The 27,116-nt window shown below is 39.0% G+C and overlaps 2 protein-coding genes across 5 annotated transcripts in view; both read left to right on the forward strand.

Moving 5' to 3' along the window:
* The window catches only part of LOC102210178 (protein eva-1 homolog C), a 9,786-nt gene extending 2,984 nt beyond the window's left edge, over nucleotides 1–6,802 (forward strand). For 2 of the 3 annotated variants that reach the window (XM_005723202.2, XM_013908234.1), the window contains 7 exons: nucleotides 1,583–1,788; nucleotides 1,912–2,035; nucleotides 3,323–3,475; nucleotides 3,723–3,866; nucleotides 3,981–4,052; nucleotides 4,139–4,219; nucleotides 5,364–6,802. In XM_005723202.2, the coding sequence (XP_005723259.1) occupies nucleotides 1,583–1,788; nucleotides 1,912–2,035; nucleotides 3,323–3,475; nucleotides 3,723–3,866; nucleotides 3,981–4,052; nucleotides 4,139–4,219; nucleotides 5,364–5,749 (1,166 nt within the window). In that variant the 3' untranslated portion in view covers nucleotides 5,750–6,802. The remainder of the gene's footprint in view (nucleotides 1–1,582; nucleotides 1,789–1,911; nucleotides 2,036–3,322; nucleotides 3,476–3,722; nucleotides 3,867–3,980; nucleotides 4,053–4,138; nucleotides 4,220–5,363) is intronic. The other variant, XM_013908236.1, reaches the window with a different exon arrangement.
* A 2,513-nt stretch (nucleotides 6,803–9,315) lies between these two features.
* On the forward strand, nucleotides 9,316–27,110 carry ocrl (OCRL inositol polyphosphate-5-phosphatase). Of its 2 annotated transcripts, XM_005722917.2 has the most exons (24): nucleotides 9,316–9,554; nucleotides 10,069–10,148; nucleotides 13,476–13,567; nucleotides 13,909–13,947; nucleotides 14,272–14,385; nucleotides 16,073–16,240; nucleotides 16,330–16,573; nucleotides 16,689–16,862; nucleotides 17,454–17,555; nucleotides 17,658–17,772; nucleotides 17,961–18,077; nucleotides 18,372–18,553; nucleotides 18,769–18,880; nucleotides 19,673–19,782; nucleotides 20,102–20,237; nucleotides 20,360–20,470; nucleotides 20,549–20,714; nucleotides 21,020–21,255; nucleotides 21,962–21,985; nucleotides 23,913–24,032; nucleotides 24,909–24,993; nucleotides 25,188–25,315; nucleotides 25,420–25,531; nucleotides 25,951–27,110. In XM_005722917.2, exons 1-24 carry the CDS (start codon nucleotides 9,513–9,515, stop codon nucleotides 26,073–26,075), a joined length of 2,934 nt encoding a protein of 977 aa, XP_005722974.1. In that variant the 5' UTR covers nucleotides 9,316–9,512; the 3' UTR covers nucleotides 26,076–27,110. The 2 variants fall into 2 exon arrangements, with proteins under 2 accessions (XP_005722974.1, XP_005722975.1); XM_005722918.2 differs by lacking the exon at nucleotides 21,962–21,985.
* Nucleotides 27,111–27,116: the final 6 nt, after the last annotated feature.

Genomic DNA, 27,116 nt, shown 5'->3' on the forward strand with positions numbered 1-27,116 from the left:
AACATTATGCACTCCATACTGTACAGTAACGCCACTGTTTTGCACATGTCTCACTCTGTATATTTTTATATATTTTATTTATTGTTTACTCTATTTAATCTGTAAAATATGTGTATACACACACACACACACACACACACACACACACACACACACACACACACACACACACACACACACACACACACACATACACACGGTTTCCATCATGTCACAGAACAAAACACTGACTTATATTCATGTCCTAGAGATGTAACCGTAACTAATAAATAAACTAGCCTTAAACTTGACCCTAAACATAACTTAAGTCTTAATACATAATAAAAATTTGCATTATAAATCTTCACAAGGCGAGATATACTGCACGTACACACTAGCACAATACAGTACAGGAAACACACATGGGAGGGGAGATTTCACTTCAGTGTCTATGCGCTGTTGCTGATGATGTTTATATCTGTGGTCATAGTCCAAAAATTGTCTTGGCGAGCTACGCCCAGTGAGTCGGACACCACCTTGTCGACAGGGGACTGAGCTGTAGTAGGGGCTAAAAAAAAAGCTCTAAATAAGTCAAACTGTTGACTTGTTGACAATGAAAGGGTCGCAAATTGTGCATGAGTAAAGGTAACTGAGTCATCCAGTCTTTATTAGTTGGTTAACAACAGAAAGAAGACCCTTTATTTCTTTCTCTTTCATCCAGGCTTTCTGAGAAATGTTTTTCGCTTGTTAAGCTACTTAACATTGACTTATGAATTATTCAAGCTTAAAAATTTCACCCAGCTCAAGGGATGAACCAGTGTTGTGTCTACACATAACAGAGAACTTAGCAAGAAAACTATTTCAAATTGTATCTTGAGGTACTTTGAGCCGCATGTCACGAAAGCACATGAATTATTCCCATTTTTTTTAACTGAATCTAAATGATTATACGGTTTGACGGGATTAAAATAGGATTTTACTGTGATAGACAGTTTGGAGCGCGCCCTTAAAAAAAAGAGAAAACTGGAAGAAGAAGTGTCTTAAAAACTATCAGCAGCAGACAAAATGTGTCTGAAAGACATTTCCTGAAGAATCAGAGAATAATTCAGCAAAGATTTGACGCAGGAGCTGAGAGATGCATGTGGCCCTTTAGCTGATCCATCTACTGTTCACTGATGCCTCATCAGAAATGGTCATAGTGGAAAGGCGGCAGACAAGAAGTAATTCTTAAGAAAGGGAAACAGGAAGAAAAGGCTGGCGTATATGACGCTATACAGGAACTGAAAGTGGAATGATGAATCAAATTTTCCTTCAAGAAGCCTGGAAAACTGTTCCTGAAGACGATTTAGAGATATTACAAGAAAGTCTGCCTAAGAGAGTTCAGACTGTGTTGAATGAAGAAAGGTTGTGGCACTAAATACTGACTTTCAAGCTTGTTATATTTATGTAATCTCTGCTTTTGCTTTATATACTTAATTCCCATTTTTCTAGTAAAATATAAAGAAATAAAGGGGGCTCAAGACTTATGCACGCGACTATAAATGAGGTGTAAGATGTGTTTGAAATGATAAAATAGACATCATCAGCTCTTTTTATCTTTCAGTGTATCTTCACAGCATTCTGAAAAACCACACGGCTCATGCTTGTGAAGGAGAAATTCTCATCATCAAGTGTCCCTCCAGGACGTCTGTGGCCATCCTATCAGCCTTCTATGGACGCCGTGTTCCCAGTCAGCATTTATGTCCTCCTGCAAGCACAAACACAACTGCGGGGGAGGACACAGAGTGCACTTCCTCAGTTGCTATCGAGGTACACATAGCAACATTGACATAAACTGTGAACTCACTGCATAATCTGCCTTAATCAAATGCTCTTATGGGCGACTCCTGTTGAAGATAACAGTGGTCCACATGGATTTTCCTGTGCTTGTAGAAAGTGCTGTCAGAGTGTCAGGATCGGCGGTCGTGCCACATTCCCGTCTTAAGTCCGGTGTTTGGCCAGGATCCCTGTCCCCTCACCACCAAGTACCTCCTAGTCTCCTACAAGTGCAGACCAGGTGCACTACTGAGCTGGACAGTCCAGTCACTTCACCACTAGCGAACACATGACTTTTAAATTTATGTTAGCTAACTGACAAAGAAAGACTCCATCACATAATTTGTGCATAATAAAAGGTGTGCAAAAAAACTATCAATAAGAGGGGCCTTGGCTTGAAAAAAAGAACTGCACAGTAAAGTTCTTAAAAAAAAAAATCTATTAGCATATAAAGCTGGTAAATAAAATCTTTTTTCTTTCATTTTTTCTATAATTAAGAAATCGTCTTTAAATTATTATTAGTTTAAAATATCTTATTTATGTCTTTTGTATGCTCACAGACATCTAAAACGTAATAAATATAACGGTAACTTAGAAAAGAGGAACTGAACTTGGTATCATTTAGAGTTTCTGTAATATTCTTCCTCAGTCAGCCTCTGGTTTCAGGCCTGTTAAGCAAAACATAAAAAGGAACTTACATTTTTTGGGGGTGTTTTCAAAAAAACGGGCAGTCACACATAAAACACAAAACTGTACATTGAAACTTTTGCATTCCAAACTGAAGTGCATGTAAAGTCTGAGTTACATAAAATTAAGTGGGAGTCTTCTAAAATTGTGATTGTAGCTTTTAAACAAAGCCACACAATCAGTCCACTAGTGACTCTTATAGTCTCACATCAACTTCATATGCACTTTGACATATATTGTCGCATTAAATCACCTCTTCTATAATAGGTTATGACTGGATTTGCAATAATCAGCTTGAACAGGAGGAATAATAAATAAATAATAAATGTCTAACATATAGTAACAGCCTTTTTAACGTGTTTCCCTTCCTTATTACTGGGTCAGGCCAGGGTCACGTCTTTCCTGGATTTTTCCCTAATTCTTAAGAAATGACTTTCAGATACTGTTCATCTGATGTCCATAGCTCATAGATTAGTGTTAAGTAGCTTAAAAGACAAAAACAAACAAACAAAAGCCATCGTCTCAAAAAGAGTGGGTATAAGGAATGCTTAGAAAATGAGTGAAAAACCAGCTAATGTCCAAAGACCTTCAGAGAACCTGGAGAACTGTTGCTCAAGACTACTTTGGAAAAAAAAACTGGCTTGAAAGCTAAATATAAAAAAAATGCAGGGTAGCTTGAGTCATTTACATAGCTCTCTAAACAGCTGTCAAACAAGGTAGTAAACTTTTGAAATAATAACAATGAATGCTTTCAGCCATCAGATTTTCTTAAAACAGCTACAGAAAGTTCTTGTCAACTTTTAGATGTTCTTCAAAATGTGCCATTTCATCTGTTTTTCAGAGCACCACCGCACACGACTGGTGTGCGAAAATGAGCGTTTGAGGCTGATGTGTAAAAATGAGACTGTCATCGCAATCTACTCTGCCTCATTTGGACACCTGCTGCACGGCAGTCCTCACTGTCCTCAGGAACCTGGATCAAAGGCTGACATGGGTCTGCAACAGCAGGGGGCTCAAGTGCCATCTAGTGGCAAAAAAGTGGAGCTAGAGTCCTGTATAGACATGATGGAGAATTACTACTGTACTGTATTTAATCATTCATATAAATAGGAATTATTTATTCATATTCATTAATTTCTAGGTGCTCAGGTTTTAGAGAAACAGCTTTTCTTTAACAATAAAATGTTACTGTTGTCTTCTTCGTTACAATCATTGGTTTCATTTATATTAAATTATTTCAGAGTGTTTGTCTCCGGCGGCCCTGAGGAAAGTGTCACGCAGGTGTCACAGCAGAGCAAACTGTTCACTAATAGCCGATACTCGAACCTTTGGGGACCCGTGCTTCCCCGGCACCAGGAAACACCTGCGGGTGTCCTTCACATGTGGTAAGTGACAAATCTACACCTACTCTTTTTTTTTGGCTTGGATGTAGATGCATAGTATATTTTCTGTATTTGCATACAGCTGCGTATTGTGACAGTGTTTCATTTCCTCTTTAGTCCCCAGATATCTCCTAGAAGATGTGGGTCAAGGTCCAACAGATCCTTTCATGATCTCAGATTACACACACGGTGAGTGTGAAAACGAACGTTCACAGGTTTCATTGCATGCAGCAGACTTTGACTGGCTATTGAGCCCAGAACCCTCTCGCCTGCAGGTGGATGGTACACTGGCCCCACCTACAGGCCTCAAAATGTGTTCTTAACCAACTCTCTGGAGATCTTTGACAAAATACTGGGTATGTGTACTGATGCCTGTGGATGTCAGGCTACAGCCACATATATAGAAATGTCGGTGTTCAAGCACGTTGGTGGACACAGTCGAGATACTGAGCTCCAAAACGACATGGAAAAATTAGAAGAGGTGTTGAATAAAATGAAATGTATTGTTTTTAATTTGATTTAGAGTAACTGGAAGCCCTTATATACCACCTGTCTATTTTCTCAATTGCTTATCTAGCCTAGTGTTGCAGGGGCTGACATATATCTCAGCCGTTACAGATAGAGATGTATGATACTGGACTGACATTCATATAGCACTTATGTACTATTTACTGGCCACTTTAAACCACAATCCACATTTACTCTTTATTCTGCTCACTTTATGCAATTCATTTACCTCACGTCCACAGCCAATTTACACTCACCAGTTAACCTGATATGCATGTGTTTGTACTGCTGGAGAGAATCCACACAGGCACAGCAAGGACATGCAAATTCCACACAGGAAGGCTCCAGCCAGCCTCTGCTTATCAGTGTGCCAGCCACTTGTCTGTGCTGATAAGTAGTAATCTAAAATTTGCGTACATATTTCTGTATTATTTCCATTTTCCAAATCATATAATTATTAGCTTATTATCTTTAAAAATAACTTTTCCTAATTTCAGTCTATTTCTTTCCTTTCAGTTTATTATGACATGTTATATTTGGACATATTAAAAAAAACAGTTATGTTTGTTCCCTTGGATCATACATTAACCTGCTGGTGGAAAATACAAATATTAGCCATTATGTACTCTGACTAAGATAAATAATCATATATGGTTTTTGCAGGGATGATCCTAATCCAGAGCCAATGCTGCGTCTTTGGTTTTACAATACTGCACAGCCCAGGAAGATTTTTCAGCTAAATCAGTTTCTAACATTATTAATTTAAATAGAAAAAAAATATCGATAAAAGTATTTGGATATTTGAACTGAAATAGGAGCACTTGCAAATAGATTTTGATACATTACTCACATGAAATGAATTTACTGGTTTCTTTGAAAGGTCACACCTTGTATTAATAGTGTTTTCTAAAGCAATTTGAGAAAGATGAGCTGAGTGGACACTTGTGGCTTATGTTGGCAAATTTTTAATTTCCTCGCACATCTCTCTTCCAGGTCTCCCAGAGCGAGTTGCTCTCTACTTTGTCTCCGGCATCTGTGCTGGTCTCGTGTTCCTGCTCTGCCTGTTTGGTGTTCGCTCCACACTTGTGAAAGACGTTAAAGATCTGGTTTCTGACCTGAATGATGAGCTGAAAGCATCTCGCAGACGACGCAAGGAGCTCATGGAGGACCTCTTTGAAGAGGATGTCTCTGACACATCTTCTTTCCGCCGCCTCACACAATCCTACCGGACAACTGACGTCCTCAGTCCACCCACTTTAACAGTAGAGATGGTTGAGTGGGAGGAGGAACACACTAGGGATCTGCCCAATGGAGACATTTGGCCACACAGAGACTCCAGCCCTTACGCTATTCACAAGATTAAAACCTACAACAATTGAGAGTAAAGCATCAGTATACTGCATTAGAACGATAGTTGCTAACTGAAATCATACTGAGATAGTGCTTTTACTGTAAATTGGACCTATTATGCTCATTTCCAGGTCCAAACTTTCACTCCTCTACTCTTCTAGAGGAGCTTTGCATGACTCAAAGTTCAAGATAATCCTTATTTATCTTGAGCTGGGTCCTTAGTTCATTCACAGTCTGAAACGAGGCATATGAACTCCTCTTCCTCCAAGCCAACTTTCTTCTGATTGGGTGCCCCTCACAAACTCAAAGCTTAAGCATTAGGTGGTTGGTTCCTAAGTGCCAGAGATGAATTAGGGAAGTCCCCAATCTTTGACATTAGGCAAAGCCAAGAGTAGAAAATAAAGTCTGAATTTGAGTGTTTAGAACAGCCTGAAGGGAACCTCTTGTACATACAATAACCTCATTATTTAAAACCAGTTTAACCTGAACAGTAATGAGGTATATGTGACAGAAAATAAGGGAAAGGATGATAGCTTCTCTCTAAATGTAACTGAACCTCCTAATCTGTCTCAATGCATGATGACACTACTAAAATACATGAAAACCTAATGGTGGTTGATTACAATCATAAAGATTAACATCACATGTTTGTTGTTTCAATTAATTTCAAATGCTGCTGTGTTTTATGGAATAACAGTGGACGTGCCACTGATTTAACTTTAATAACTTCAATGCATTTTTGCGGTTACAATATGGAAAACCAGTATTTTCAGTGCACTGTGTGACTAATAAATCATTGGGTGACTTAATGCCATCTTTAATGTTTCATTAAAACGTACAAAAATAAAGCTGCTCTTTTGTGGGGGAAACATTTCATATTATTGCTGAAGGATGGAGAGTTAAATGTAGAACAGTGCAAAACCAAATCCTCAAAAATAAATATATAAATTGAATAATTTCCAAATATCTACTAACAACTATATTTTGATTCTTTGTTAAATTTTTGTGCCTTTTTGGATTGATAAAAGTGATTATATCTGATTAACTGATAGAACTACAACACAAAAGTTGTGCAAAAGTCCTGACCCACCATTTATTTCTTTATATTTTGCTTATAATTTTTTTGGTCTAAGCAATTGTTCTCCAGGCTTTCTGAAGGTCTTTCAAAGATTTTCTTTTCACTTATTTTTCTTCCAGCTCTTGTACCTGACCATCTTTAGAGGGATGTTTTTTGAGGCATCATCAGAAATGTCTCAATGGTGTTGGTGGTCACAATTTATGAAGTCATGAATGCAATTGTACATGAATTGCACAAGTAGCCTGGAGAACTTTAAAAAGGTTTTATGATGAAAAAATAGCCTGATATCAGATATTGATTAGTGGGTAGAGGGGTTTAAAAGTCTGGATCCAGGAAATGGAAAAACATACTCAAAGTCTTTGCACAATTGCTCTCAGAAATACATCAGCTGAGGAAAGTATGGGATCAAATTGTGGTCATAAATATTTTGTACTTTTAAATCAGAATGTGTATATATGTGCATCTGTAGATAAGAATTTGTGTGTGTGTAAAAAGAATTTGTGTGTGCGTAGAAAAGATTTGGGTGTGTAAAAATATTTACACAAGTTACAAATTCTTTTTGTTAAGATCTGGTTACAGATACAAAGGAAAAAAAAAATACGTGTGAAACTCAAGTTTTAACTTACAAGTACGAATTTTGACCCGATTTTTCTTCCTTTCAGCTGATCAATGTCATATCAGTCACAAATTTAACTATCCAATCAGAGAACAGAATTGCAGTACTCACTGCAGTTTTGTAAGTACAAAACCGATCAAAAAATATTTTTGACCACAATTTGAGCCCACAGGGAAAGAATCAGTGTTTAAACTGTGAGTACAGTTCAGCTGAAGTCATTATAATCCTTAAAATCACAGTCTGGGATGAATGAAAAGACTGTTGGTGAAACTGCTCTATCACATGACAGACTGCTTAATTTGAAGGGGTCACAAGTCAAAGCGGATGAAACCCACCCCCACCCCATTTCGGCACATAGCTTGTTCTGAAGACTACTAGCTTTATCCAAATATGTGGTACCTTGTTGTATTTTTATTATATTTATTTTTTGCATCGTTGACTCACTGGCATTATGCCTCTGTAATAATAATGTCATTATAGGTTAATAATGAAGTGAAGGTGGTCAATTTTCTCCAAAACTAGGACACCCCTCAGTTTTAGCATGTAGGTAATACTTTATTTGACAAGAAGCACTCCAGGAGCACAAACCTCCACCAAAGCAGGGCACTCTCTGGGAAGTGTTTTTTTAAAGGAATAGTATTGTATTTTGTGTATATTCATTTTGGGGGTTTTGTTGTTGTTCATTTAACACATACGTTACAAAGTTTGTAGTGTAAGAGTAGGTAATGGCTGATCGTATTGATTTGACTTGAGCTTATTATATAATACTACATACTATAGTATATTCTAACTAACTAGGCAGCTCATTTTCTTTCTCTTTAAAAATACTTTATTTAAAGATATAACACACCTTCAGTTGTTGTGAAATGTAAAACTGATCAGAGGTCAAATGTGACTGATGTTTGAATGTAAACTGTACTGTGATATTTAGAATCACCATTTACTTGTATCCTTTCCTAAATTTTGCCAGTACAAACACAGAATTTTATGTAAAGTTTTAAAGATAAAAGACAGTATAAGTTTGATCTTATTTGAACTGGAAAATGAGGTCTAATATTTAGAATCCCTATATTTCTATATGTTGTAAATTAAACCAATGGCATTAAGAAACATAGTTTTAAATAGTTCTATAGCAATATTACTTTGACGTGAAAATCAGTCTATTTAATTAGAGCTCGGAGGTCAAATTTGACATATTCTAAATCTTTATATGGCCATTTTTAAATATGGTTTCTCGGTTTTGACAAGTAAATCATCAGCGAAGGATGCAGGCCAAATTTGAATGGATTGTTTAGATGACCACGCAACACACTCCTACAAATTTTATTAGAATTAATTCAAAAAAATTTGAAACTATCGTTTAAAAGGAGAAGGAAACGCGTAAAAACACTGCCAAAAAACACATAACCTCCTTGGTGGCGGTAATATTAAAAAATGTAAAAGCGATTGTATTAGTTACACCTCATCCCTATTAATGTGGGACAAAACACCTTCCGGACATCTTTAATCCCCCAAAGAGGATGTGTGAAGCTGGAAAGTTAATTATATGCAGATAATATTGTTTTACCACACGATGTCGCAGGGTTTTCATTATATGTGTCAGGGCTGGGAGGCTTACTCACTTAGCATTGCACTCCGAGGCAGAAGATGGCGTCATTAAGCTCATACTCGAAACCAACTGCCGCAAAAAACCAGGACGATGAGTCCTTAAACAGGGTGAGGAGCGGCAGGAGGAGGGAGCCCACCACATATCAAACTCTGTGCTGTAGCATATGCGGCTAAATCATAAAACTGCCAGCTAAAGCTATGTAGCCTGTGCAACCTGCTCTCTGGCATTGACGGGGACACGAGAAGAGCCGGGGTTTTCTTCTTTCTTTTTAAAGTTTCTAACTGTGATATTTTTAATACTATCCGGGAACAGCAGCAGCAGCAACAACAACAACAACAACACCATCAGCTGGCGTTTAGCATTAGCAGCCAAGCTTCCCGGAAGGAGGCCGCAGCGCCGGGTGGAGGTTTAACTTTCCCTGCCCTGACGTCCGCACCGAAGTGATATAAACCCAAATGATAAACTGATATTTATTTCCTCCCGGTAAGAATGGATTCCTCTTTGGGGATATGCAGCGAGGAATGCTTGGCAATATCCTTTCTGAGTTATGGTATTTTTTGTTTTGTTTTTTTTTTGCTTTAGCTTGTTGGCTAACGTTAGCTTTTAGTGAAGCCCATTAGGCAACGTTAGTAATTCAGTAATATGGAGATATTCAGTAACCGTGCACTTAAATAATCATGTTATAAAGTAGCTACAGCTCACTTTTAATCCAGTTCATTGCTAACCGCACAGATATATGCACAGTGTCATGCAATTAACGCTAATTAAAATCACTTGTACAGAATAACGTTGACCATCCTTACACCTTTACATCCTTAAGCTAAAAATATTACCTGCACTGGCACCAGCAAACCCAGCATCTGCCGTGCTTTGTCCCACCTCCTGCTGTTTTCATTTATAACCTTAAGTTGCCCACCTTTTAACTGGCATGGCTTGTTCTAACCTTTCGGAGTATCTGTAGTGTAATCTCAGTTTACAAAGCCTGGCGTGACAGTCACTAGTTTCTCATTCTCAGTCACAATAATTCCTTGATTGTGCTGCTCACACTGTAAAATGCCTGGAGCTGAGGTCTGGCCAGAAGGAGCCCAGACTCCTGTCACTAATTGAACGCGGTGGAGAGTTTATGTAAGTATCAATGAGCCAAATGACTGAAAAACAATGTGATTTTTGTCAAGCAGTAGATAAACTTATTGAGAACCATAAGTAGTGGTAATGAGTTGTCAAAATAATTTGAACACTCTTAGGCATTTACTGCAGCACCCTAGGTTTGTGAGAGCTCGTAAAGCTGTGGTTTGTAGCATATCTGAGGTGTCTGCCCAACTCTGGGTTTGTCTTTTATGTTTCCTCCTATCTCTGACCCACAGTTGCTGTGATATCGGCATGGTTCAAAATACACTCTGTTAGGTCAGAAAGGTGTGTGCTGTGATAGCGTCACACTGAGTACTTGGCAGGATGATGGGTAATTATATAGTTTAACTGGCCACTTGGTTAGGTACTAATAATATGGCAGTAACTCAGTGCATTTAGGCATGTAAATATGGTCAAGAAACCCTGCTGAAGTTCAAACTGAGTATCAGAACACGAAAGAGAGGTTATTTATGTGACTTTTATTGTAGTGTGGTTGTTGGTGCCTGATGGGCTGGTCTGAGTATTTTAGCAACTGCTAATCTACTGGGATTTTCCAGCACAGTCATCTTTAGTGTTTACAAAGTTTGGCCTGAAAAAGAGAAAATATCCAGTGTGCTGTAGTTCTGTGGGCAAAAGTGCCTTGTCACAAGTCTGAAGGGAATGGCCAGACTGCTTTTAGCTCACAGGAAGGCTGCATTAAGTCAGATATCCACTCATTACAACAGAGAGCTGAACATCATTTACACACCACAGCCTTCCTGCATATTGTTGCTGACCATGGCCACCCTTTATGAATATAGTGTATTCATCTTCTTATGGGTGTTTCAGGCAGGATAGCAGACCATGTCACAAAACTCAAATCATCTCAAACTGGTTTATTTAACATGGCCGTGAGTTTACTGGTACTCAAATGGCCTCCAAAGTCACCAGCTCTCAATCCAATAGAGCACCTTTGGTATTTGTTGGAACAGGAGGGTTGCATCATGGATGTGAAGCTGACATATCTGCAGTAGCTGTGTGATACTGTCATGCCAATATGGAGCAACAATTTTCCAGCATCTTGTTGTGTCTGTATATAAAGAATTAATTTTGAAGACAAAACTGGGTCTAGCCAAATATTTGCAAGGTGTTCCTAGCAAAGGGCCTGTTGAGTGTAGTTGGATTATCTTTTTAGGGTTGGGCGTTATCTAACCAATAGATCTTGCAATAAGAAAAGGAAAATGATGCATGGCTATAAGGAATCATCTGAGAAGTGCTCTTCAGTGGGGCAGGAAGAAGTACAAAGAAAAATAATCCAGGAATAATTGATAGATTTTATGTGGTACATGTAATCATAAATAATTACTGTCTACCTTCAGGTAAAATGATAAGATAAGACTTACTTAAAAGTAGGGGAATTCCTGTCTCAGGCTTTCTCATGGTCCCTGATTTGATTTGACCTGAGAGAGTGCCTCAGTATGTTTCTGTTTCTATGTTTTCACTGTAAAATATCTATCCAGATTTCCTGGATTTTGTTCTTTGTAGATTTTATAGTTTCCTAGGCTAAATGTAAAAAACAAAACAAATGCAACATAACATAGTCAGAAATTTTTAGTGTCAGATGTCATGCAGCACAGCTAAAAGAGTGAATGCTGCAGTTTGAGTGAGTCTTCATGGAGCTCTTCCTCTGAGCTCAGAAGGACACTTATAAGGACGATGCTGCCCGCGGGGCTGCGGTGATATGGTTGAGGGTTCAAGTCCATTCAGCTGATGTAAACTTGCTCCACACATACCACACCACTTCCTAGTTAGAGTTTACTCAACAACTTGTGTGTAACACTTAGTTTGTGTACTTTTTACACCTCTAGCATTTGTTCAGGTTATGTTGTGACAGTGTGGGGTTATTTTAAATTGTCACTGTGGCTTGGGTTGTTAAGCATTTTTATTATTTTTTTTGCACCAGCAGGCAGCTCACTGCAGATTATCTAGAATTCCTTTGCTTCCTAGGCTGTAATGACACTCACATGAGCACACAAGCTACATGCTCAACTAACTCTATTAAAAAACACACTAAACTAACAAGTAGTCCTTACAGGGAGAAATAGCGAGATAACCAGCTCCTGTGTCAGCTTTAATCTTTAAATCTTTCATCAAAGTCCCCCCCAACACCACTTATTCGGGTTGTTAAAATGATTGGCTCAAGAAGCTTGAATTTAAATGGTCTCCAGGACATAAAGTTTGCATATATCAGATTTCCAGTCACATCTAATAATAAATGCTTAAAATATTTGCTGATAAAGATATTAATCAATATTAATTTTTAGGCATTTTGTGACATTAAAGAAAGCCATGCTTAATTTTGTTTTAGATTTTATTGAGCAAACTATTAGGTGAGGACCTCTGTCTTCTTAGCCAGTTCACTGTTTTCATTTACAATAATGAGGAATCGTGTATTTGCCGCAGTTTAGTGTTTTCCATACTCTCAGCTATAGTAGAGGTGCTACACCCAGAGTGATTAAGGTTAGTTTTAAAGATTTTAGACATCCAAAGTTGGTTAAATAGAAATGGATACTAGAAAGTCAGATAAATACGTTTGACAAATCTGAGCATCACGAGGTCCGCCACATATTTTATTCATTGTTCTGTGTTGTATGGTCATTGTAGTATTTTTATGTTCCCCTGAGGGATTTTCGATTTTCTCGGTTGTCGATTGTGTAATTTTCAATATCAGACGTCGATTCTGGTCAACGCCGAGTTCCTCTGACACGCTTTTTTTTCTCGCATGGCTGAATCATTTTCCTCTCACTATATGCAATTTGACTTATGGTGAAGTGGAGGGGAAGCGTGGGCAGTTTCCTGAGCGCAGTGTTGACCCCGATTGTTAGTCAGCAATTGTTAGAAAGGAAAAAATGAGCCTGCCTACATCAAACCACATCACGGACTTGAAGCTGATTAAGCTGAATGTTTATTGACGCAAAGCTTGTGCGGCTCCAGTGGACTTTTGTCAGCAAAACCCGAATGACACACACTGTTTGTTTGTTAATCTTTAACTGCAGATAAACATACGTTTTGCATGTGTGCATGTGCTTGTTTTAATCACTTGATAGTTATAGTCTATCACTAATCTACCAGCATTGAACCTCAGATGTTGACTTTAATATTTCCATACTGAATGTTGCATGAAACTTGCTGCTAATTGCAAAAGAATGGCCGTTATAAGAGGGTTATATTGCTGCAGGTTGTCTGTATGTTTCTTGTGTTTTAGTTGGATTTACTTCTAAGCTTATGTGTTAATAAGCACCACAGAGCTGATTTTAAGTGGGAGTTTGTACTGTTTTGATCCAGACTGGGTGTTTTAGCCAACCCTGATGCTGTTGTGTCTCGTCCAGTGGCTCAGCTATCGATACCCATCAATGCTAAGTTTGAAATTGTACGAGGTATGTGACCCTTTTATTATTCTCCATTTTTCTCTTGTTTTATATCCTGAGTATAACCAGTCAGGATACGTTTGTGTATTTTCCTGTGAGCTCTCTCCGTCACACCTCACTTTCTTTGACCTCTATTCCATGTGAAGTTAATGTTTAGTCAATATCACAGCACCAAAAGTAAAAGTGAAAGGAGCTTTTCCATGGCACCTAATGAGAAAGTGTAAAAATTTCCCACACAGTGTCACAGTATGGTGAGCAGTGGTCAACATTAAAAAACTGTAGAAATACTTGTAACAGCACTAAGTTTCCCCCCTGCAGCACTATTTAAGCTCTCCTTTTTTTCCTTTCAGAAGCCGAAGAAGCTCTTCTTATTGATTTGTCAGTAGATCGTAAGTAGTTTTTTTTTTTTCTTTTTCTCTTCTGATATGAGATTTGAGTCAATATAATGTGTAAAAGATCTTATAAAAAGGTGTTGGAAGCCAGGCTTTCAGAGGTGAATCATGACATTAATTATAACACAACACCTGTCTAGTTTTACTGCATTGTTAGAGCATGCCTGCAGCTTAATGTCTTTATTTAGTAGTACACTCAGGTCATGAGTTGTCAGGGTTTTCTGAAAGAACGCTGAATTGGTTCACTTCTAAATCAATTTGTTTTGTTTGCCGGACAGTTTGCAAAGTCTAAGGATGCGTGCTTTCTCTTTCCTGCTCAAGCTTCCGTTAAAGTACGAATCAAAGGAGAAAAAGCCCCAGAGCTGCTGTTGGAACTGCAGGATGATGATCGGACTCAGACTTTCCTCACCCAGGTGAAGAGTGCTCAACCAGTAGGTAAGACGCGACTGTTTCATCTAAAGCAGTGGGATAGTTAATTATTTAATGACTCATCTAACATTTATTTACAAAGGGTGGATTACACCTCTTGCTCATTTCCTGTGTTTTCTTGCTGCTGACATACTGGTGGAAAGACTACTTGGCCTCAGTTTTTGAAATCAGATCCACCTCCATGGGTGCAAGCCCACTTCTTTGAATGCAGCAATAAAGGACAAAAAACTTTGTTTGTTTATTGTGATTTCACTCTTAGATTTACGTTTTAGCCTTATAAGCTGTGGCCAGATGTGTTCAGATATACTTATAATGCACAAAGGTCTTAAATGTTATAAGCCTCTGTTATGTTGGGAGCATGAGGAGATTATATTAAATGGTGTTCATGCGTTGCTTTTGCTTTGATCTGCACCTCACTGTGAGTGCTGAAAGAAGTAATAAAGTAATCTTATCCACACCCATCCGTAGTTTATCTTCATTTTATCTGGATATCTTAACTGGAGAGAAGAGCTTCTAGGAAGCTGGATGTATAGAAGTAATTCACATGCCGTTGTTGAACTCCTGGCAGCCTTTCGGCTAAGAACACTGGGATAATTGTATTCAGTTACATGACCTAATCTGTACACGTAAGTCCAGGGTGGAGACGTGTAAAGCACTGCAGGATGTGTGTGTTTGTTTTATTTAAAATCATAAATAGTCAAAGTGTATTAAATTTGAAGCTGTGCAGTCTTTTTACGTATAAGTAACCAGTCAGCTGCCTGTAAAACAAAGCTTTGTATTTGTTTTTTCCCCCCTTGCTTGTTTCTGAGGTTCATGATTATATCTGTTCCACACAGATTATAGATGTCATGCATCTTTAGCTGACAGGTTTTTGTAGAACGCATTCTTAGAAAAACCCAGCGTGTGCACTTGCATCCAAAAATACAAGACAAGGAAATGGCCTTGCATGCCTTGAGTGGTTTGTATTATAGCGTGACATAAATGTAAAAGAAGATCTGCTATTTCCTTAATTTATATACAAAGTAAATTAAAAAACGGTCTAATTTACATGGATTTTTCCTAATTGCTTTTGTGTTTAAACCGTGGCTTTAAAAGTCTTTTGCTTTTCCTTTTGCCTGTTTTTCAAAAATGCAGTAGAGACACAAGAATTAATGTGCTGGAAAATGTAGTCCAGTTTCACCCGTACACACCCTAACTAAACATCCTCCCTGGCTTTTGAATCAGCGTTTTAGTTACGAGCTCAATGACCAACATCTTGCTGTGACAAATATTTTGAAGCAGGATGGTGGTGGCACTCTGAGGAGCTGTTATTTCTCAGAACCTGTTCATCCAGTTTACCGTCATTTGCTGGTTAATGCTCATCATATCCTTCAGTAAAAGAAGTACCAGAAACCCTTTCCTTATCGCTCTCGTCATAAGGCGCATGTTCATGTGATGACGTTTCTCTTGTGATTGCTGTTCGTCTTAACAGGATGTTTAATGTGGTCTTTCTGCCCCTGTTTCCAAGACCACATCTCTTTTCGTTTTACACTTGATTATTTTACGCAGGTTATTTTTATTTTAAGTTATCTTGTAGAAATAATGCTGACTAAATTTTGGTTCTGATCCTTTTCATCTCAACGGGCACATGTATTAAGAAGCTCGATTTTGCTCTTTTGTGCTGCTATCTAACGCTGCTAATTGACTTTCTTAGTCAAACCTGCCAAACCAACAGCGATGGAGCCCATTACACCAACACCACAGAGAACTCCAGTACCTGTGCCTCCACAAAGGATTGCTAAGACAGCTAACCCACCCAAACCCACTAGTGCAGTGCCCCCCAGTCTTAATAACAACACTCCATCAACTCTGAATAACACAAGTAAGAATAAAAGCACTCATAATAGTTGATACAAAAAAGTCTTAATTCTTTTTAAGTTTACTTTTGTTTTTCACTTTCTCTGTCTGAAGATCCAGTTCAGTCACTTGTTCCAGACTTTGGCTTTGAGAACAACCACACTTTCCAAGTGGAAGAAAAGAAAAATCACCAGAATCGCATAGTTGCCTCTAGGGAGCCTCCACCTCTCCCTCCACTACCTCCTCGCAAAGCTTCTTCTATTCCATCCTATCCTCCGCGGCCTGCTCCAGTCCCTAAAGACAGAGCTGCCTCCTTACAGGCCAAAGACAGCTCCTCAGTCACTAGCAGCAAGTCAGAGTAAGTTAACCTCTGTCACAGCTAAGTAGATTTACTGTGCATTAAAACTATTTTGATTAGCAAGCAAAATGTCCATAATACTGCTGGTTTGAAAGTATTTTCCCTGCTTTTTCAGTAGTTTTAGGTCAGGGTTTGACCGTGCAGACAGGCCACCATCTTGGTGTGAGAGCCCCACCACTAACAGCATGAGACAGGCCATGTTCTCCACCCAGGCAGGTCAGAGAGAATACCTAATCAAACACCGCCTGGGCAAGAAGGAGAACGAGTATGTGGATATCCGGCCCTTCAAGTAAGTGGAATTCATTAATTTCCTTTTGTTTAGATAACATGCTGCTGCACATCTGGTAGAAGTAGGGCTGTTCGATATAACGATATATATCGGATAACAATATAAAAACGTCTAATGTTTCCTATTACGCTAGCGTTTGTTTTGTGTTGTCGTAAATTAAACTGCTTACAGCAATATTTTTTTCCTCGTTTTGATGGCTATTTTAACTTCCTAAAGTTCTCTCTTTCTCTTAGATGTAATATAACCACACTACTGACGGACAAGCGGCTGTTTTTACGTGTTGTCGTTAGCAACAACGACGGTAAAACCGTCGCGTGGCTCCGCTGTCCGCTTGTTTCTTTTCCATGTAAACCTTTCACAATAAAGCTCAAGATCCTGTTGAGACTTTTCAAAATAAACTGAATCATGTGAAAGAGTATGCAGAGTTTACGGATGAGAAGCAAAAAGAGCCGTCAGGCTCTCAACGTTAGAAACTAGCATTGATTGCAAGAGCAAATCCACTCTGGGAACTTAACTGAAAGTGAACAGAAGCCAAAAACTGAAGAATACTACTTTTGTTGGCATTAAATATATAAACTGCATGTTTCCTAGGTTTTTCACAGGTACGTGGAATGTGAACGGCCAGTCTCCAGACAGCAGCCTCGAACCGTGGCTCGGCTGTGACCCTGAACCTCCAGATATATATGCTCTTGGGTCAGTAAGAAATCATCATACAGTACATTTGTTGCAAAAAAAAAATCATATCATGATGTTATTCTCATGTTGTAAGTGTGATGATTTGGGTTATGCTTCTAGTTTTCAAGAATTGGACCTGAGCACTGAGGCTTTCTTCTACATGGACTCATCCAAAGAGCAGCTGTGGGTCGATGCTGTGGAGAGAAGCCTGCACTCAAAAGCCAAGTACAAGAGGGTGAGCAGAGAGACTTTCTAAAAGATGAGTTGACTAAAAAGTGAAGCCGTAATGTGGAGCACAACAGGAAAACACAATGATGGGAAAACACTGTGGAATAAGTTGAACTCCTCACCTTTGCACATGCATCCTGCCATATTGATGAGTAGGTGGGTAAAAATATGAATTTTCATTTTTTATTTCTTCAGGTTCGGATCATACGACTCGTTGGGATGATGCTTGTAGTTTATGTTAAAAAGACGTACAAGAATCACATAAAAGATGTGGCTGCTGAGCACGTGGGGACAGGAATCATGGGAAAAATGGTATGTTCACACTAAGACAAAATACAACGTGGCTGAAAACCATAAATGAGCCATGACTTTTTTTTTTATTGAAGTATCAAAGATCATGATGAGTATGTAAACTGTCTGACTGTGAGATATCCCTGCTATCTTGCACCTTTAGCTTCTTGGGTAATGTTTTTAATGAACGTGAAGTTGTTGGATCACTGTTTTGGATTAATTAAATGCTAAACATGGTATCTGCAGTTTGCATTGATATCCTGGGTTTATTTACCTGAGTGTCAATAAGTCATTCTTGTTTTATTTATCTTTCAGGGGAACAAAGGAGGCGTAGCAGTGAGGTTTGTTTTCCACAACACTAGCTTCTGCATCGTCAATTCCCATCTAGCAGCACATGTGGAAGACTTTGAGCGCCGCAATCAGGACTATAAAGACATATGTGCACGCATGACCTTCCACTTACTGGACTACCCTCCTCTCAGCATCGTCAAGCACGAGTGAGTGCCTCAGTCATTCGCATCCAGAAATAATGTGCAGTGGATGACTTTACTGTGAGCCTTAGGTTTTGTTTACCACTCCTTTAATTTAGTCTGTTACAGTTTCATTACATAACCAGTTTTGTAATGAAACTACAAATCTCTGATTTCTGAATCATCATATTCATTACCAAGATGCTACTTACAGCGCTTTCTGCTTCTTTGGTGTGTTTTAGTGTTGTAATCTGGCTCGGGGACCTAAACTATCGTCTATTTATTACCGATGCTGCTGACGTCAAACAATTCATTGTTCAGGGTGATCTAAAGAAGCTTCAGGAGTATGATCAGGTAAGAAACTGTTACCTTGCTCAATGTTTCCTGTGAAAGTGACATAAATCTCACTTCTGTTTTGGCTGCCTTTTAACATTTAAAAACAGGGACAGTTCCTCTTTTTAATTTTTTTACTGTTAGGAACAGGAAAATGCCTCCCTCACTGCTTCTTACCCTCGCTTGTAATTTTAAAGTTTTCGGAACAAGCATGAAAGAAGTTAAAAATGTCCACTCACTGGCCACTATTAGATGCTCATTCGCTCATCAATGCAAATATCTAACTAAATATAGATGGATGGATAGAGATATACATAGATAAAGATTTGGACTTGATTTTGAAACTGAGAATCAGAGTAGGGAAGAAAGGTTTTTTTTTTTTTTTTAAGTGACTTGTACCGTGGCATGGTTGTTGGTGCAGGTGACGGGGTCCAACCTGATAGGTGCAGATGATAAAGTGACCTATGGGTGTTTTTATTTTTTTTTATTTTATCCTTGTCAGATTCTTATCTGCAGTTGTTCAGTTCTTAGTATGTAAATAAAACCGTGCTTATCAGGGTAAGTAGACTGTGCTTATGTTTGCAGTTTGTCAGATGTCATCCTGACTGTTAAGTTCGGAAAAATTAAAACACAAAGTATTTCTTGATAAATATAAACTGGGAAAAGAAATAAGGGAAGCTGATTGTCAAACACTGGCATTACTTACTGTCAGGTTGTGTAATCTTTCAGTTTCTTTCGCCTATTTATTTCCAAGCAGATGAGCTCTGTTTTGACTTTTTGAATAAACAATATTTTCCTGTTTCTAATTTGTAGCTGAACGTTCAGAGGCAGACAAAGAAGGCCTTCACAGACTTCATGGAAGGGGATATTACCTTCCTTCCCACATACAAGTTTGACCCTAAAACTGATCGATGGGACTCCAGGTAAAGCCACTTCCCTCTGTTGAATATAGCAAACACAGAAGCTTTTTCTTGTTTTGTTTTTTTTGTTTGTTTTTGTCCAAATTTGCTATTCATGGAAAAAAAAAAACAAAGGTCATCATACATATAAGCCATGTTAAACTACAGTGTGAGGGTTGAAAGGGTTGTGGTGTTCTGTTTTTCTTGAATAAAATATCTTATCTTGAATCCTGACTACACTGTTTTTCCCCCGGCCTTTTTGTTACACTAACATACAGTGTCAGCATTACTGTATTTGTGAGATTTCTGACTCTGCTTCTGAAACTGTGCCTGTTTCCTGCAGTGGGAAGTGCAGAGTCCCAGCTTGGTGTGACAGAATCCTGTGGAGGGGCAGCAGTGTCCAGCAGCTAGCATACCGGAGTCACATGAAAATGCAAACTAGCGATCACAAGCCCGTCAGCTCCCTCTTTAGTATAGGGGTGAGGATCTCTGCAGTCGCATAAAGCTGGCAGTCTTGCGTTTCATGTTTTTTACACAAAACAAATGCTATTGCATGAATAAAAGTTACATTAATATTTGCATTCATGCGTTTGTGTAACAGGTGAAGGTGGTAGATGAGCAGCGCCACAAGAAGGTGTTTGAGGAGATTGTTCGAGCAATGGACAGGATGGAAAATGACTGCCTTCCATCTGTTTCTCTAAGCAGGAGAGAGGTAAGAGTACTGTTACACTATGGGTCTCTCTTAAGTTTATTCTTAATATAATCTTGCTTCTCTTCCTTTGCTCTGCAGTTTACATTTGAGAATGTCAAGTTCAGGCAGCTTCAGAAGGAGCGCTTCCTAATAAAAAATGATGGGCAGGTACCCTGTCACTTCGCCTTCATCCCCAAACTTAATGACTCGCAGTATTGCAAGCCTTGGCTGCGAGCTGAGCCCAGCGATGGGATGCTGGATCCAAGTGAGTCCCATAGATCCCAGTAACACTCTTACTTTGTTAAACTCCTTAATCTTGTTGGTTCAAATTTTAGACCTGTAACCAAGATCTGTGAAGTAGTTTAACAACTGGTACTGAATGCATCCCGCTGTATCCTTTTTTTTAATGATCACTAGCTGTTAAATGCACTTAATGTTAATTTTGTTAAAAATGAGTTTACCACTCCTCTATGCCCCGTATAAGTCAAAAGTAGATCATTGAGGCACAGTTAAAAACACGTTTTCCCTGCAGGAGAGTTTGCACTAATCCTCCCTTATTGTCTTGAACAGATGAGACCCTGGAGATCTATCTGGAGGTGTATGTCAGTAAAGACTCTGTCACACTGCTCAACTCTGGAGAAGACAAAATAGAGGACATCCTGGTGCTTCATCTGGACCGTGGCAAAGACTACTTTATTACAATCTCAGGCAATTACCTGCCCAGCTGCTTTGGCACCTCGCTGGAGACTCTGTGCCGCATGAAGAAGCCCATCAGAGAAATCCCCATTACCAAACTCATTGACCTGGTAAGAGGAAGCCAGTCTGGCAATCTTGAAGAGACGGATGCTTTTAGTACAGTGTAAACAGATAGGATTAGTGAACAGAGACATATTTTCCTGAGATTTGTTCAAACTGATTGCACACAGCAGATAGAGTAGTTTTTTTAACAACCTGAACCCTGGGCTACGAGGCATCAGGGGTTCTTCTGTCTCGTAGGGTAAACTCAGTCACAGAGAGAGCCTATATTTGGAGACTGTAAAATATCTCAAACTATATTTCTGGCTATGAGGGGCCAAGGGAACAAGGAAGTGGCAAAAACATAGGAAGGGAGCTCCTAAAGAGAAGGAAAGACTGGCTCAGCTTAGACCCACTTTAGTTTCTTTCATATAAATAGACTCCTCTAACTTTACATGATTTCCTCTGTCTGCTTCTATTATGCTATTTTGATCTAATCTGATCTGGGTTTGGGATGTAGAACTACTATCACTGAGTACTTCTTTAGCTCTACTTTAAGCTTTTTCAATTTCCTGCTGCACTACTGATTTGATCAAATGATTTGTGCGAAAACAAACAAAACAATCCAGAATCTGTCACTTTTCTGACACTTTTTCTGTTTATCCCTGGTGCTTCTCTCTGCTTTCTTTCCTCCTTTGTTTCTCTTCATCGCCTCTTCTTGCCTTGATCATTCATTTCCAACTCTTCACTGTGGCTGTGGGCTGACTTCTTGCTCAGGGAGAGGACAGCTACATGGAGAAGGTAAAATATTAACACGGATACTGATCACTTATCAGGCACAACAAGGTCACTTTAAGTTGAGATACAAGACCACCTCTTTTATCAGCTTTATGGGGCATTATTAATCTCCCTCTTTGTTCATGTTATATATAGAAACTGGTTCCTATACTATAAAGGTCAGTCCCATTATTAATGTGTGTTATGTATGAGGATGAACTTTTTCCAGCTTTATAACACAGCAGATTTCACAGAGGTGAACCATTTTTTGCCAGTGGACATAAAATTAATCTTTGATCATGAAAAGAAGTGATTTTTAATGGGGAAAAAAAAAAAAAGATCTGTGTCCAGCTCCTGAATTGTGTCGGCATTTCAGACTTTGCATGTAATCACTGAGAGCCAAAATCCCAGGTTTGAGACGGCTATAAAGATTCAGACAGTTTTTTCTGCTAGTGGATCTTTATGATGTCAGAGAGAGAGAGGATTTCTTTTCAATAATTTACCAAGACAGCAGCCACCTGCTGCACGAATCTGTTTGTAATGGGTAGCAAATTGGAAGAAAACTGACTGAAAATGAATGGAGCTTAAATAGCTTGTTTGAAACGATGTCTCGAAACGATGTGAAGTTTGATTATGAAGCCACAGAGTGTTTTTATCATTGAAATCTCTGTGTTTTGAAACTGAAAACTTAAACTGGGAAACCGTAGACACAGAGTGCCGTTTAGCAACCTGTGGTTGACAATTCATTAGCCAATAAACATAATCAGAATAATCCTCCATTCTGACTCTACATGTTTTTATGACATCAAACTAGTGACTCAGCCCATAAAGTCGTCAGAAAAGTGTGTGCTGGTGTCACAGAGCGAGGAAGCTACAGCTATACAACTAGAAGTCTTTTGGCAACCTCATGAGTCGCCCCCTGGTGGTCATTAAAAAGAATGCAGGTTTGGAGCACTCAGCTTTTGGTTCTGTCAGGCGAAGCCGAGGGACTGCGTCAGTGCTCAGTATAGTGTAAATAAGGATTATTTTAAACGATTAGTCAAATATAAGTATCCTTTATTTTTGTTCAGCTACCATTATTAATCAGTACACACCCTTAGAAGCTAATCAGAAAGTGAATCAGTGTGTGCTCGTCTCACATCTCCCAGCCCTGACACAGGCAGCATTTGGTAATCTACAGGCAGTCAGAGACCAGACAAAGCTTTAGTTTGGTTATACTCTGAGTGTGATTGTGTGTGTGGGGGGGGTTAGTCGCCTATTAAATCTTTCATGGGCCATTGAGAGCAGAGAGGAAACATCAGCCTGGTGAAAGTCAGACACACTAAATCTCATTTCACAGCAGGCTTGCCTTGCTGCACAGCTCCTTTATGCACATGACTGAAGCTAATGAGAGGGAGTGTTGAAGCTGAGACATTCATATGGAGTCTAACTGCAGACCTCCTCTTCCTTTTTATGACTTGATGAGTGAAAATGGGAAACAGAGAACCACTTAGAATATAAGCATGCTCCATTTTCTTGACACTGGCGCAATGTAATGCGTTTTATGTAAAAGCTTTTTGGCCTTGATCGCTGTAAGATTAATTACAATGTAAATATACTTCTTACAGCATATTACATTAGTTCTGCATGTTAGCATCCTCCCAGCTGCTCTCCAGTTTCCTCTGCCCTCATGTGCAGGCTCAGTAGCTGGGGTTATTTTTAGGTGTCTCTCGTGAGTCTCGGGGATCCATTTTCAGTGACAAAAAGGATGTGATATCCAGCTCTGAGTAAAATGGCTTTCATACAAGTCTCCAGAGATGATACTGACCTCACTGCTACACTAATGGATGTGATTTTTCATGTGAAGCCATTATTATGTGTTACACCTGATCAAATCGGTATAAACACTGTATGACAGTAGTACTCCGCTACTGTTTGTCAGAATAAGACATTTTGATTTTTGTCCAAACAGGAAAAGTCCAAGATGAACTTCCTGATGGTGGATGGAGCCGGTACTGAGGACAAACCTCTGAAGATCCCCAAGGAGGTGTGGATTCTGGTCAACCACCTCTACACAAAGTCCTGTGATCAGGTGAGAGAGCTTCAGCTCGTTTCTGGATATGCCAACATTTTTTCACCTCTAGGAAAGAGTTTAGATTTACATAAATTCTTGCAGTGCTTACTGTCTGATGCATTTCTTTATTGCCAACTGAAGCTAACATTACTGTGCTAAAACCCCCCTCATTGACATACTTGATAAATAATATTATTAAAGGGGACATACTGTGTTTATTTATAGGTGGATGATGTTGTTATTATTATTGTTGTTATTACTATTATGATTATTATTACTAGTATTATTGTTGCACTCTGCTAGAGTAGCTTAGTATGATAGGTCTCTTTTGGAGAATGTCTGTGCGCTTGAAAAGACCACTGACACACTGAAAAACAGCATTTTAGAGAGGGAACATCAACAAATACAAATGATGAGCAAAAACCTAATGGTACTGTTATCTTAGAATAACCTGAAATTACTGATAATGTTTCATACGTTTGTGCAGTGTTTTGTAAAACAGTGTCCCGTGAAACCATTATCTTAAAATATCATCCGTTTGAGGAAAAACTTGCTCCTGCTTAGTTTTGTGCATTTTCAGATAACTCGAGTTTCTGAGTTCTTTATTTTGGCCTGTAGAATAATTAACGAGTGCAATAGATGGTGTGTTGAGTAATGGCAAACATATATAGGTTGTCTGTTTTTCTCTGAAGGGAAAAGACTGGAAAAGAAGTCAATAAATACGACCTTTTAGTTATAGGAGTTAGACACAAAGGGCCTAACCAACGTGTTTTGGCTTCTTCAAACTTTATTCTCAGCTCCATGCACCTTGGAAGTGGGTGGAGTGCTAGAAACCTTCAGTCTGTTTCTACATCAGGCCTTAATATTCCTCATTTGTCCCTGGTTGTCTTTCAGGAGGACTTATTTCAGACACCAGGCCTACAGGAGGAGCTGCAGAGCATCATCGACTGTCTGGACACCAGCATCCCTGACTCCATCCGTATCCTATAAAGCCAGTTCTAAAAGCAGAGCAGATTACATAACAGGGTTTTTTTTGTGATCCGTTGATGGCAATAAGTGTTAAAATCCATGTCAGCTGGTTTACAGCTGATAGTAAGACGTTCAGGCAGGAGCAGAGTTCAGAGACGATGTGAAAATATGGACCTACAAGAATTTTCTTAACTGTTGGTGTAGCTGGTTGTAACCACTCTGTGGCTGAGGCACTGCTGATCTTCTTGGAGGCTTTGCCAGAGCCAGTGGTGTGCTATGAACTCTACCAACGGTGCCTAGACTGCTCTAACGACACCCGCCTCTGCAAACAGGTACAGTCTGATTTATAAAGAGTGAGGCATCGTGTTCATGTACAGATGAGCGCAGTTCGTTTTATGATGTGGTTAATCTCTGTGCTGACCTTGATTTTTGACAGTTGATCTCCCAGTTGCCCCGGGCTCACCGCAATGTGTTTCGCTACTTGATGGCCTTTCTGAAAGAACTTCTCAAACACTCACAGAACAACAATCTAACAGCCAGTCTCCTTGGTAAGGTCATCTCCATATATCATAATACAGAGTTTATTTAAGCAGATTCTTCCATCACAACCACTTCGTTCTGAATTAGCAGTAGGACAATATTAATTTAAGTAAATTGAATCTTTTCAAATTAAGAGCACAAATCAGTGAATTTTAAAATTGTTAAATATATAAACTATTACATTGTGCACCACAATACAGTTACACTGTAACCAAATCAGAGACGGAGCTTCCAGGCCTTCATATAATAAAATGCCAGTATTGGATTGAGTTTATACAATAGTAACCATATATTAGATTAAACATTTGTGACCTAAAAGGCATAATGTGAGTAACTAATAAATTTGCATTTTGTATGTTAAATGTTGACCTGTTATTTGCGGTCAATCTCAATCACTGACACTTTCCCCCCTGTTCTTTTACCTTAGCTACCCTCTTTGCCAGCCTCCTCATTCGACCACCTCCCAATTTTGTGGGCAGGCAGACGTCACACGAGCGCCAGAAAACCATCGATTTTGTTCTGGGTTTCCTAATGGCCGGAGATGAGGAGTAACATTGAGGGTTAATTATGGTGTCAGTTTGGCCTGGAGCTGATTCCCAGCCTGGCTCTTCGGTTGTAAAGGACCTGGTATTTTGACATCTACTGGAGACCAGTGCAGTTCTTCTGCACCCTACCTTTTACAAACTGTCGTGTTAATATGTAAGGTACTGAAGACTCTTATTAGAACTGTCATATCGTCAATCCATGCACAATAGGACTAGTTGCAGGATTTGGAAGCATTTGGGAGAGGTTTGAACTGATGCACTTTGTGATGACTTAAAGGACCTGTGCCTCCTGACTAGAGTTGACACTTCTTCATGTAGGTGCTCTTGCCAAAATAACCCCTAAGCCGTGAGTGTTATAAATGTGAAAACACTATATATATATATGTATCCATAGATGCTAAATAGGAGACTCACTTACACTAAAGAAATGAAGAGACTTCTTTAGGTTTGAATAAATGGACTGAAGATGTTTAGATATATTGTTAAAATAGTTTGAAATGGGATGATCATGCAAATCTGTCACTAAGAATGTTTATGCTTAAGATAAATCATGACAATCATTTATTTTGCAGCGTTTAGCTGAGGGGACAATATTAAGATACCTTTGAGCTTATCCATGGTATTGTAACTGTTTATTTATGTTTTTGTTTTCCTCCAAGTTTGCACCATGTGAACACTTTCTACTGCAGTTTACTTTCAGTTTTAAAATGTTTAATTGGGTGTCTTCTTGCGTGTTTTTATCACCCTGTTGTAGAAAACTCTTGGTTGTAAGTGTTTGCTGTGTTTTGTGTAACTTCAGCCGTCAGCCTTACCTCCAGTTTCTTCATTTCCTCTTGACTTGCGAAACAAGTCTGTTAACACACTAACTTCCTGGTCAATCGGAATCGGGTGGAGATCTCACTCTTTTCTGGTGGTGTAAATAGTGACTGTTTACCTGTTACCTGGTTGTTTGACTGTCTGCTGGTATGAATCTGTGATGGTGTTTAGTTTGTCCTGAAGGTGGTACTGTTGGTGTGCGTCTACGTGTGTTTACATGTCTTCTCCCTCA

Source organism: Pundamilia nyererei, unplaced genomic scaffold (genome assembly GCF_000239375.1).
Source record: "Pundamilia nyererei isolate P.nyererei 1_Seehausen unplaced genomic scaffold, PunNye1.0 scaffold00008, whole genome shotgun sequence".
NCBI classification, from domain to species: Eukaryota; Metazoa; Chordata; class Actinopteri; order Cichliformes; family Cichlidae; genus Pundamilia; species Pundamilia nyererei.

Excerpts from the sequence above, each read along its gene's own strand:
- ocrl (XM_005722917.2), top strand. The coding sequence starts at position 9,513 with ATGGATTCCTCTTTGGGGATATGCAGCGAGGAATGCTTGGCA. Across the intron at positions 13,568-13,908 it reads TAAGTTTGAAATTGTACGAG|AAGCCGAAGAAGCTCTTCTT; the intron begins GTATGTGACCCT and ends TTTTCCTTTCAG. Across the intron at positions 20,471-20,548 it reads TTTCTCTAAGCAGGAGAGAG|TTTACATTTGAGAATGTCAA; the intron begins GTAAGAGTACTG and ends TTTGCTCTGCAG.